The sequence below is a fragment of the Nipponia nippon genome, unplaced genomic scaffold (assembly GCF_047370975.1).
Source record: "Nipponia nippon isolate SJK-2023a ecotype South Korea unplaced genomic scaffold, ASM4737097v1 scaffold_4, whole genome shotgun sequence".
NCBI lineage: Eukaryota > Metazoa > Chordata > Aves > Pelecaniformes > Threskiornithidae > Nipponia > Nipponia nippon.
This window is the reverse complement of record NW_028262358.1, coordinates 55672405-55685904: the sequence shown is the minus strand read 5'-3', so window position 1 is coordinate 55685904 and position 13500 is coordinate 55672405. Positions and strand designations below refer to the sequence as shown.

General features: G+C 39.2%; 1 protein-coding gene across 2 annotated transcripts in view; it reads right to left on the bottom strand.

The window, feature by feature from the left end:
- MTHFD1L (methylenetetrahydrofolate dehydrogenase (NADP+ dependent) 1 like) overlaps positions 1–13500 on the bottom strand; it is a 159831-nt gene that overhangs the window by 83176 nt on the left and 63155 nt on the right. For both annotated transcript variants that reach the window (XM_087776464.1, XM_087776465.1), the window contains one exon: positions 10222–10333. In XM_087776464.1, coding sequence (XP_087632590.1) covers positions 10222–10333 — 112 coding nt within the window. The remainder of the gene's footprint in view (positions 1–10221; positions 10334–13500) is intronic.

Below are 13500 nucleotides of genomic sequence, written 5' to 3'. Positions count from 1 at the left end.
TCCTTTTCTCTTGATGCTTTGTATTTGAAACGTATCAGAACCTGTATTTAAGTAATGTAAGAGGAGTGGGGGGAAATCTGAGTGACCACAGGCTTAATGATTTTCAGACAGATTTTTTAAGAAAAGAATAATTTAAAAAAAAAAAAAAAACAGATAAGGAAGAACTATAACCTTTGTCTACCAGAGGCAGGTTATGCCAGATGCGAACCTTTCTCCAGTAACAAAAATGTGACAATATGTCATCAATGTGGCCTTCAGGAAAAAAACCTGCTATAGCAATACCTAGGAATGTGTTAACAAGGCTAGAAAAAAAATGATGATTACATGATTGAGAGGAGAATAGGCAGCCATGACAGGAGAACTTTGGGACCCAAGAGAGGACCAGTCTGAGGGCTCTCATTTACTATTTGGTAAACAACCTCAGCAGAAAGACTGAAGAACACTGATGGAGTTTATTGGCAATGCCAAAGTTTGAAAGCATCGCCAACATGGAGAGGACCTAGGATATCACACAGGAAAAAGCTGCTGTGGTGTTTAGGAAGAAATGAAGAGAAACAGAAAGTAAGTTACTAGTAAACACCCGTTGCCGTTGGAAATTAATGACAAAAATCTGACTTACAATTTGGGACCTTCATACTTGCAAACATCAGAGAAGTGTCTGGGAGCCTAGCAGTATTAAGTCAATCACAGAATGAGTGATGTATGGAAAATGAGGGGGGAAGAAAAAAAAAAAAGAAAAGGTGATTGATCTGAGGATAAACACCAGCAAGGTAAGAGTGACTGCAGAGCTCTGTGCATGCACCTGTGTTGAAGAGAGTGAATACTGTAACAGATGCAGAAACTAAAAAAGCAGATAGGCTGTGTTATAGGAATGGCAAGCCTAGCACTAATTATAAAAGATTAGAAAACCTGTGCTTGTTTAGTTACACAGACAGTATAAAAATTATCACCTGAGAAAGAGAAAACTAAGCTTGAACACGGTATTACAGAACAAGAGCAAAGGAGTCCAAACTGGCCATGGAAATCCAGCTAGCTTATTAGCAGTAGCAGCAAGAGTTAAAAATCCTAGCTAGTCTCAAACCGGAGCTCAGTCAGTTTATGAAGGAGATCATCTGATATGCTTGTCAGATAGAGCAGAGAACACCGCTAAATGGCTGATGATTTATAATCACATGTTCTTTTATTCCTGTAAATTGCCCCTCATCATTGTGGATATCAACAACCAATTTGGGAATGTACATTTACAAATATATTTTGTAGCGAGGGAATGCCAAGTGAATTTTTAATACTTTGTAGATTTATTTTTTGCTTTAAAGGGAAGAAGGTAAAATCTCACTACAAGACAGTCCATACTTTCAGAGCTTTTCTCTTCAAAATAGCATCACCTCTCCTTATTGGGCAAAACACCACTTTTTTATGACAAGTGTAATATTAGTTAGACATAATTCAATAGTCCACTATCAATACCAACTTTCAGTTTTGAGTTTAGCTTTGCATAATTTACAAAGTCCCACATCAATTCAACTCTGAAAAACAGTGACATATGATACCAAGGTCAATGCTAGAATGCTTCCTGACACACAAAAACATTCAGGACAGCTCTCTTCTACCCCATCTTCCTTCTGAAAAGCTTTACTTTGCAATGTATCCTAAAGATCAGAACTGTCAGGAAAAAAAAAGTTTCCAGAGATCTACAGTGAAAACATGGAGTCACTTAGACTTCCTCAAGGACTCTGAACACACAAAGAGATAAGAAAAGTTTTGATTCTTATTTCGCATAATAATTAATAAATTATTTCAATACTGTTTTAAGCATTTTCTGCAATAGAAAGTCATTTAAATCATGGTCCCCTGACTTTCAGTGGCAGCAGTCCATAAGCAAGGTGAGCATGATTTGCACCCAGATTATTTGTGACAAGGCAGTAAGTAAGCACAGCTTTCAGGAACTTCGACTTCCTGTTAGTGAAGGAAAATGTGTTGCATGACATCTCGTCTCTGAAGACTTTCTCGCTTACTGGTAAGAAAATTTGCTAAGATTTTAAAAGCAAAGAGGAACAGGAGAAGATTTTTTTGTTTCCACTTTACAACACATGAGAGAAATGGAATTTAAGAAATAAAAAGGGCACCTGGGATGTGAATGGCATCGCCGTTCACAAGTGAACGGCAAAGATTCACAGATCTTCTAGCAGTAACGGTACCTTATTTTGCATTTTGTGGTACCACTGTGCCTTGCAGCATTAGACCATGATTTTAAGAGCCCTGCAGCAATACTAACACAGTATCACTTTCCTCCCCGACACCCCACTGCCGCAGTTGTGCTAAGCACAGCTGCCTGAGCAGCTGCATTATGAATGGGATCACAGAAAACACTATAAAATTTTGAACATCCCTTATCTAGTTTGTAGCACACACGTTTCAGAGTAGGCCAGTAACACCTACACTGATAATACTTGTCAGCCACCTTGTACCATGAAACCTTAGCCTTGCTTTAACACTTAAACCAAGAAAAAAAGAGTTTGGTTCAAAGAGCAAAATATTGGAACGTAATCGCATTACATTTTGTTACTTGTGAAAATAAGGAGTGACAAAGTCAGAGATGAAATAACAGAAGGTAGGAAGACACTGGACAGAATCTTAAAAATTAAAAGCTCTCTGGAGGGTCACCACATGGAAACCCTTTCTAGTGGTATTGAGCAGCAAACAAAATTAAAAAGAAATCCTTTAACTTAACATTTAAATGTACTAATATCACATGTGCTACTGGTGCCAAAAGAAGTTTAGCCAAAGTATTTGGGCTTTAGTTGCCTCTTTTGGAAAAAGACTACTACTAAGAACATAGTTTGAAGTATCTTATGACGTTAAAAAAAAATCTACTGAAGATTATTCACTTAGCATATTAAACACACACAATTTTCATAAGGTGGTTTATAAACTTGTTATACAATGTCTGCTGAGAGCATGCAAAATGGATACCCTTTGAAATACAACTTTGTATGTACTAAACAGATAGTTAGAGCAGCTACCATCATTAGTTTATTCTAACAAGAGTACCAGCACAATAAAAAGAGTCAATTACTTAGCTTATAAAAATTTACTGCTTCTACTTGAGTTTATACCATTAACAATGTGTGACAAACTCTTTCCAATGACAGCAAGTGGACCAACTAAAGAAAGAAACAGAAAGTGAACCTTTCTTAAGCAAGGCACCAACAGCTTGCAGTAACCCTCCTCTTGTCACCTGATACGACACTAGGAAAGAAAAAGTCACACTCGACCTTGCCTAGCACAGTGTGCTCTCAGTGTTGAACGGGACATGCTTGCTAGGAGTAGGAAAGAAAGCAACCACCAAACATATAGTCCAAGCCTGAAAAACAAACTTCAGAAGGACTTTGGTTTAGGATTCCAAAAACATATTCATGCTTTACTTTTCTTCTGATTCACAACAACCCCTTTCCTCAGCTGAAACACCTTCAAGGGATTAAAGAGATGGATTGGGCAATCTGCTGAGTTGTTTATTGCAATAATTTCTGACACACTGACAAATACGACTCAGGAAAGCTCATTCCTCTTCCTTTTTCATCCTTTAAGTCTTCAAAACACCTCTTGGGTAGCCTGCAATCACTGACTAAAAAAACCTAATAATTCATCCCTTCTATTCACCTTAACAGAGTATTAAGAAACAATCTGACTGATGCAGAAAAGGAACTTGGAGTTTTAGAAGGTATTTTGTTACTTTAAGGCAACAGAGGATGAGGAAAGAGTGGCAGAGAGATGTGACTTAAGAAGCCCTGACGATGTTAAATGTGTTAAGCATCACAAGGAGTGACTAGCTGCATTCTGTGTTGATAAAGTTACCAAAATTTCCCTGTCCTTTTTTTGGTTTATTGATATCTCCTTTCCCTTCTTCGCAAGACTGCCCGCATACATGCCCACAGGAGTAAACAAGGATTGCACTTGTGCAAACACTTTGCCCTCATGGCATGCCTGAAAGGTGACATGTTAGTATGGGTTCTGTAGTCTAGTCCCCTCCATTTCTGGGTGCAATTCAAAGCACCTCTCTCTAAACAAACCTTTGTCCGCAGCGAGAGATTTGAGACATCAGCAATCAGAATAAATTCCATCTCATTGATGCTTCTTTGCACTCCTTCCTCTGCTCTCCCTGACATGAGACATGCCTCCAGAAACCTACAGAACCTCTCACCATTTGTCCATTTGCAAACTACATGAAGAATTCCCCGCCTTGGAAACTATCACAAAAAAGAAAACCGCTGGGTGAGCAGGATGGCAATACTACTGTGATAAAGGCACATTTTCCTGTGCTTTGCCTGTCAGTATGCACTTGTCACCTCTTGCCCTTTGAGTAACTAGCAAGTCTTTCTAGGACAAGGACTTTATTTTTTGTTCTGCATACATGCATTGCTTATGACAGGGACTTTTAACTGGCAGCAGTTACAGTGTGGTTGAATCCATACACTATTTTCCAAATTCTTGTGAAGTGCGCGTGTGTGTAAGAACACCCAAAACTGTCTTGTGAAATGTTTCTTTCCTATACTGCAGCATCTTTTGTGGCAAAATATTATCAAGAACACTTGCCTCCTTAAATAGTGTAATCTCTGGAGTTAAAATCAAGCATTTTACATCATCATTATACATTGTATTGGTCGAGACATGGGACTTCTGCTGTCAGAGAAACAAATACAACAATTCTTTGTTCATTTAAGGCAATCACTCTAACCTAAACATCCAGAAACCTGGTTAATGTTCTTGTTTGCAAAAACTGCTATGGCACTTCTGAAACAATGAAAATCTTCCTCAGAGTAATGGTGGGAAACTATGGAGGAAAGAAAGATGAGGCAGAGAGGTCATTTCAGAAGAGGACTTTCAGCACATCAAAATACACCCCCCTCAACCATGAAATAAGAACACAAGCACAAGGAGAAATTTGTGCAAAATTAAAGCTTTACAGAAGTGGCAAATTTATTCTCAGGGCTGCCAGTAAAAACTTCAGTTGCAATTTACACCAGGTGTGGCCTTCAGTATTAACCAGGTTCTGTGGATCAGCCATGAGTTTGACATTCCTACATCAGAGGACAGCAATGAAGAACAAAAGGGGAATGAAAGAGGTGAACATCACAAAACAAAACAAAAAACCCCCCAAAGAAGTAATTGCCTAAATACATATAAAGATATATTTCCCCACTCAGTCACAGCACAAGACTCAGCCTAAATACCAAGCTCCTTTCCTTGCCACTGCTGAGATACCAGCTGTCCTTGCTGTTTAACAATTAAGCTGAACCAAAAGCAAGTGATGTAGAATTGGTTAAACAGGCCAGTCTAGGCAGCCTTTCATACAAAAGGAAAATGAATAGTCCTCAGTGGGCCACACTTGCTCACAGCAAGGATAGGGGGAACTTGTGAGGAAACAGGCCCAAAGCAGTAAAAGATGGGTAGATGTGGTGCTTAGGGACATGGTTTAGTGGTCGACTTGGCAGTGCTAGGTTAACGGTTGGACTTGATGATCTTAAAGGTCTTTTCCAACCTAAACAATTCCATGATTCTAAGACAAACAAGTGCAAGCCACCCAGTGCTAACCAAGACGCTGCACTAAAAGTTCAGTGGCAAAACTTGTACCAAGAGAACTCAAAATTAGAGCAAAAAGACTGAGTTGTCAGTATGTAGCAACAAGGCTCAGGGAAGAGGGAATGGACAAACTGAATTGAAAGGCTTAGGCTATCCTGAACTTAATAAGGGCCAGGAATTCACTAGGATACCTGAAACTGAAGCAGGGAATGCCTTCAATTAGTGAGAGTTCACTCTCACTCAATGGTTAAACTTTGTTTAGATTTTTTTTTAAACCAGGCTGTCTACATCGTTGTAACCGACACTACTCAAAAGGCACAGCACACTGCAATTCCAGCTGCAGAGCAAGCAGAGAAACAGGCAACGCAGGCCAGAGAGAGAAAGTAAGGTTTAAAAATAAATTTAAAAAGAACATTTTGGGAGGATTTTTTTTTTTGCCTTGGCCATGGCACACGGTCACACAAACAGTGGGATCTACACAACAGATTGGTTTTTCGCTGCTGGCTGTCCCAACTCTCCCTCCCCTGCACCAGCTCCGGTGTTTTTGTGACTCTGGGCTGAACTGCTTCTGTGTTAAGTCAGCAGAAAACTAAGCCAACAAAAAGGGCAATAGGTTCTGCTGGGATGTCATGCAAAAAACAGTTGAGCACAGGCTGAGAAAGGCGACAGGCTTAGTTGCTCTGGCAATGCAGGTTCTGTCCGACTAGCTAGTGCATCCACAGTAGCTTTACTGGCACTTTAAAGCTCCAAATGAGGCTATAATAGTATAAATATTTATTTCATCAAAAACACCATCTTATGTGGCATTATCTCATCTTCCTCCTGTGGCACATATAACCATTTGCCCAGCCACTGTCCCTGAGGGGAAGGAAAGGGATTTTTTCTGTTGTAGTTGTTTTCAATCAAGACCAACTCTCCAGTTTAGTTTCTCACGTGGCTCTATAAACAGGTGTGCTGGCAAGTGAGGGGTTGCACAGGACTGGAAACAAGCAGCCAGAGGAAGGAGGCTGCTTAAGCCAGGACAGAAAATAAAAAATATCTATATTTGTGAAACTGCGGTGCAAGTTCAGGCCACGCTAATTCTCCTTAAGTACTGTCTACACACTTAGCAGGAGGTTCTGCCCTAAAATAACTATGGCTTAATTAAAAACCAAAATAACAAACAACAAATATAAAATAATAACTATATGAAATAATAACTAAATATATAAATATTATGTAGTATATATATCATCATCCCATCTCACAGTGAGTGAGCTAGCATACGTACATTAAGATAGTTATTCTACTATACAGGAAATTATTTTAATTGCAGACCCTGTCACAGATTTCTTATGTTCCTGCTTTGGATGCCGCTGCACAAGGCTGAGAGCCAACCCCATAAGCTTGTAGTCCCTAAAATGCCTCTCCTGGCCACGCAGTTCTGCCACTTACCTTACGCTGTTTCCAGCACCTCTTGGACTCTTCCATGAGCTTATACAACTAACCTACATGGGAAAACGTGAATTGCAATCGCTCATAAAAGAATCTAATGAGTGCCAGATCCAATGCGAGGAAAGGATGAACTGCACGAGAACAGTGGCAAAAGAGAAATGTGGAGCAGTGCAAATTTTTACTTTTAGCAAGAGTGTAACTAAACTTGTTCAGCTAGTTACAAAACTGCAGCATAGCTGTCCTGCGTTCCTACTGTCTGAATTAACTGCAGGATCAGCTTTTCCTACCGAGTTTCAACAGCAGAAGACGGGGTTCAGGCATACACCACACTGAGCAGGATGCAGTGGAGTTTCTTGCTAACTGCTTTGCTGTGTAGCTTCACAAGGCATTGGGCTCTCTGCCTGTATGGACGTGACCGAAATGTGGACTGGTGCACGCTTTGTAGCTGTCATTTTAGACTTCAGTTGTGTAGGGTAGGATAGGACAGTATTTAATAAACCAGCAACTGCTACATGTAGTTTCTGCCCATGTGCTCAGACTAGTCACCAGAAACAACATTATTTTTTTTTAAAACATAAAGCTTACTGTAATTACAACCATTAGAACAACCATTTACACTTGTGACTACCTGCAAAGTTTATTTAAGTAGGCCACTCTAGAAACTATTGCTTTTAATAATCTAACAAGGATCTAAAAATCGTGCTGAAGTTCTTTGCTCAGCAGAGCAAAGGCAGTCTCATTTTGAAACCAGTTTCACAGGGATTTGTGTTCTGTAAAATAAAATCTGAAACAAGAGCCTTTAGCTGGCAACACACAAAGGTTTTCCTCTATTGCAACTACAGCTTTGTCTCCCAACAGAGAATCTGGGGCCAAAGACGAACAAAGCAAAAAAGACTGTTAAAGACAAACAGGTGGATAAGACCAAAAAAAAGCATGAAATGCAAGGACATGCTCTCAGTGCCTGAGGGGAGCACTGAATGGAGGGGAATCCAAATCCAAGGCGATAGTTTTTGGGCTCCAAAACCTGGATCAAGACTCAAGACTGTTGCCAACCTACTTCCATTCAGATGATACAAAACAGACTTCCCACTTGAAAAGATTGCTCATTTCAGAAACAAAGTCACTTCACCCAGCCTATGAAAAATGTTAGCTACCCTAAATGCTTTTGCTCTTCATTCCACAAAGCCATATAACAACATGGCCTAATGAAATACCTATTCCATTATCGTTAAATAAATGTATTCAGAATGCAAAATGTTCTTACTTTGAATGGATGTTTGATTATTAGAGGGAAATGAACAGACTCTTTAGCTGTACAACAGTAACACTGGAGAAAATAACCCTGTTCCTTGACATGATCATGCATTTTAAAAAGGAAACACAAACACACAACACATGCCCAAACCACCTGGAAAACCTCATGTTTCACCAACTTAACTGCAATGCTTTATTTTCTTACACAGATCAGCTCTTCCCTGGTTACTCCCACCTAAACATAAGAAGTGAGAGCAGAATACTGAATCTAACTTTTCCCAAAAATACTCTTGCTAACAAAATATTACATGCAAATGTCCAACAATCTGCAAATTATATTGAATCAGAAGGGCAGAGGTTAGCAAAACTGACTCTAGGAACTAATGCTGTTAATAATACCCTAACAAGGATCTAAAAATCATTGTGGGCACTTTGCTGCTCCATTTAAAAAAAAAAAAAAAAAAAAAAAGATGGAGAACGTTTCTTCTAGGCACAGAATGCTTAGGGAGATCAGAAACTTACTTCTCTAAAGGTGAACAAGCAAACATGAGAAAACAGAAAATCAATAAATATTCTTTAAAAAGAAGAAAGTCCTCAAGATAATGGAATACACCTAAATAAAATTTCTACCTGTTCAACCTTTTCGTTGTTATTCAGAGAATACCAAAGTGACATATTTCTTCAGGTTGTTTTTTTTTTTTTTCAAAGTCAGTATGATCTACAACAGGTTTCAATCCTTTATTTTTTTATTGATATTAATTTTTGTTGCTTTTAAAGATTTCTGTAAGAAGATATCCCTCTATCTTTGTGTTCACTAGTCAACAGCTTTGTATAAGAAACCTTTCTATTCTCTATCTGTAAATATATTGGTTGATTCTTATCATCACAAGAAGTATATATATATTCTATAACAATGCAAACCACTCCCCCATCCTTTCTACGATTACCAGTGAATTTAAATAGAAAGAGTAGTTTCAGGTAATTTGTTTCTCTTTATGTAATTTACAGCAATATGTAGGTATGACATAAGCATATACATACGTGTTTCTCTGCTAGTTCAAGGGCGCTAGCATAAGAAACGTCACGTTTCACATTACTGCACCTCTTCAAGAGCATTGTTCCACAGGTACTCAAAGTTCAACTTTAGGATTAATGTAAGCCAGCCTGGGTGTTCAGGACACAGAAGAGAATGGCTGCAGCAGTGCGAAGGCATTACTACTGCAAAGTAGCAACACTCCTTTCATTTTATTAATTCTAAAGTTTAAACACACACAACAGTTTTTATAAAAACCAGTTCACCGTTCAGCCACAAGTTTATTTTGCCTGCAACCATAACAGTAAGTTCTACATGTCTACTGTTGCTTCTGCAGACTGAATTCTTAATATAAAAAGTCCACCCACCCACATGCTTTCATGGGAACATGAAGGCCTCATGGTGAGGTCTTACAATGCAGCTGGACCAACCTAATGGCTCACTGCCACCAAAATAAGGCAGTCCTACTCTCTCTTCTACCACCTTCCCTCTGCTGCTCCTCTGCACTGGCTCAGAGACACCTGACACCTGACCCCTGATTTGGCCGAGTTTGCTGAATTGGCAGAGAAATAATTCAGCAGGAAAAGGGAATGGTTTCTGTCTACTTATCAAGACAGGTCAAATGAATACTAATACAAGGAGCTACAGGACACTTCTTTCAATGCAATCTAGCCATTTAACTGGTTCAGCCGTCTTGCAGAATCTCAAATATGGTGACAGGAACATTTGAGACAAAGTGCAGGGTGAGAGAAGAAGTGCTTTGGGTTTTTTACATGTTCACTTTAAGATTATTTATTATTAATATTAGCATAAAATGACGTAGCATTCTTACCTTTCAGTGCTATTTTATCCATTCACTTAAATCACTGTTTGCCAACTTACCAACAAACCATAATATAATAAACAAAATAATTACTTACCTACAAATCCTTTCTCTCCAACTAATTTAAGGGCAATTTTATCTGCCAAAACAGAAGAATTTCCATGTGCAATGTTAGCAAAAGGTCCAGCGTGAACAAATACTGGTGTTCCCTGAATGATAAAAAAATATATATCATTTATTTAATGGATAGGTAAGAACACAACCTCAATATTCTCACAGACTAATCAAGGTTATATATAAATCAAAAGTGCATATAACGAATAAGCATTGTTAGATAATTCGGAGGGGTTAGGTACATCTCAGGTGCTTGAGACCCCATTCACTGACAGGCCTAGATGTCAGAACTTGCTTCATTCACAGAAAGGTAACGGACAGCAATGCAACCTGCAGGTAACTTACACAACTTCTCACCCAACCTTGTATTAATGTTTCATATTTCCACTGCCCTAATGCTGTGGCATGCTATTCTGGCACATGTACTACAATCAGCACTAAGTGCATCGCTGCAGACAGTACACAAATAGAGCCCAACTCCTGCCCTACTCCATCCCTTACTCCTCCTGTTTTCCTCATTGACTGTAATTGCCACTCCTGTGCAGGCAAAGTAGCCAGTGGAAGCCATGAGGGACCAGAGTCAATGGTTAAGGAGCTGGAGAGGGTGAAGGGAAGGGACATGGCTGGGGTGCTGTGGGCATGCTGACATACAACAGAAAAAGCATTCATCGCTGCTGGCCAAGTGCCTGAGAGCCCTGGGTGCAGAGCCAAATTCCCCTGTGCTAGACGTCATACAAATACACAAGGAAAGTAGACTCTGTAGCAGGGAGCAATCTAAAACAGCAAAAGGATAGGCAAGGAGTTAACAAAGTAATTGCATAGGGAAATTTGTCAGACAGCAAGCAAATCTCAGCTTCCCTGTTACTTTTTTGGCAGGCATCACAAGGAAAGGAGAAATTAGAAAATTAGCATGTACAGAAAGGTATTAGGAGAGATATATTAACTGCTATCTTTTCTCCAAGTCAGAATACAGGATCAGACGGAAGGACGTCCCTTCAGCTGTCTTACTATAAAATACTTCAGCAAACAAATCCCCATTGTTGTGCTAATGCTTTTAAAAAACTCCAGCTGGTTAAAGAAAAGGTAAGCAGACAACTTCAGATTATCTCCATCAATGTTCTTCACACATTCTGTATTAGGAGCTACTGCCAACCCTCAAAATTTCAGGCAAGCTACTGGGCAATCTTCCTCAATTTTTGACCAGGAACACCCATTAAGGAGGACAGTGTTTCGTGGATCAGCTGCAGGCCACATCCAACAGCCCCGTGAACCACAGCTTGGAGACTATTAACCATATAATAAAAGCTGGTTGCTCCCTCCCACCACCAGTGTCTTAAGAAAACAACCTACATAGACATAAATTTTAATGTTTTCCATAAAACACCAGAACAATTGGATTACGGCGGTGAAATACTTGCTACTATAGAAAACAGATTTTCCTGTTTCAGTAACACTGAATACAAATCATATAAAATACCAACAACAAGCATCTGTTCTTATTGCTTCCTCTAGAAGTATTTATATGTAATTAATTGTTTTGTTCAGAGCAAAGACAAGTAACTTTTTATCCACTGGCACATCAAACTTCAGGTTTGTTCTAATAAAACAGGGGATTTTTTTATTTTTATTTTTTTTTAATGAAGAGTGGAAAAGGAGAATATGCATACATATGGGCAGGGGATATTCTGCAAAAACTAGACAATTAAGCTACAGTCCAAAGACAACCCTGCCTCATACATGCTAGAGAAGAAACAGTGTAACTGGAGCAGAAAAAGTAAACAAACCAGAAATCATGCCCTGTAACCAAAGGAATGATGAAGACTATTGTCATCATAACACACTGACTTTGTAGTGTTTATTAGGATTTTTTTTTCTTGTTTTCTATCTGCTAATGTCCACATACTGCAATATCAATTGGGGTTTTACATATTTATGCAAAAAATTTTAACTTGAAGTACGTACACCTTCAAAGCTTCTTATAGTATTTAGGCATCAATCTAATGGGAGGTGCTGTGCAAAATAAAAGATTACCCCTATCCCAAAAAGCTTATAACTTATACAAAATGAAATACAAACCACTTCCACCAACCTAAATTTAAGTTTTATCTCCTTAAGTTTTACTTTTACTTTAATCCAGTATTTACCCTTTTGGCATTCAAATAAATAAGACCGTAGTTTTCAGCTACCAGATTGAAATCCATGGGATTTATTCCGATTTGTGTTTTATTACTCACGAAGTTTAATTTTACTCTTCCAAGCCCTTAATTTCTTGTGGCAAGCAACTACAGGGCTGCTTTCGTTAGAGCCCAGCACACCCATAGGCAGATGTAATGTATGGAAGCACACAGGTGATGAGTGCAGCCCAACCCATACTGTGGCAGCTACGCAGAGAGGGGCCAGAAGGGTCTCCCACAACGTTCCCTGTGCAATTGTGTTTCCAAGAGTTCATCTGCACAACATGGATGGGAAGTAAATTTGGATTGTGGGGTCCAACATCCAGAATGTCGGTAGCCAAGAGTCCCCCGGCCACTAACTGGACATCCAAACACACTACTAAACCACTGGCATGGACAGATGCTCCCCTGGAGCTCTGAAACCCACCAGAAGAAAAGGAGGAGTTATTTGAATGGTCTTTTTACAAGGGCGATCCTGGAAGAAAAATAGTCTAGGTACTGAAGGGAGTGAAATCCAGCAGAACCTCAGGCATACCCTGGAACGGGGACAACAATGTCTTCTCAGGCCAGCTTCATTGACTCTGTGTCAGCCAATACATCCCACTCTGCAGAGTGCCACTTATTTTTGTTACACTCTTAATAAGCTATATGGAAGAACAAACGGTGGCACAGGGATGCATTCTGTTGACTGTTTTCAGTACAGGAAATTTTATTATCCAAGTTTTAGTAAAAGAAAATAAACCCAGACTGTCAATAAATACCCGAAGTTATCTGTCTGCTAGATGGATGTTTATAATATTTACTACCATCCTCCCCTCATCTTTACTGTGAGTGGCACTTTAAATGTAACACGAGCAGACCATCCCAGAGCAGCCGGCCTGTAACTACAAAGAGTTGTCCCATAGAGTAGCTGCTCTGTTATGCATGGTATAAATAAACGGTAAACATTAAGGGATCACTTCATGAGGGATCAAATCTGTCATGACAAACACGGATAAACACTATGAAATCATTATGTACATTTCAAACAAAGTCATCTCAATTCTCCAGCATTGGATATAAGTTCTACTGAAGCCCACAGTTATTGT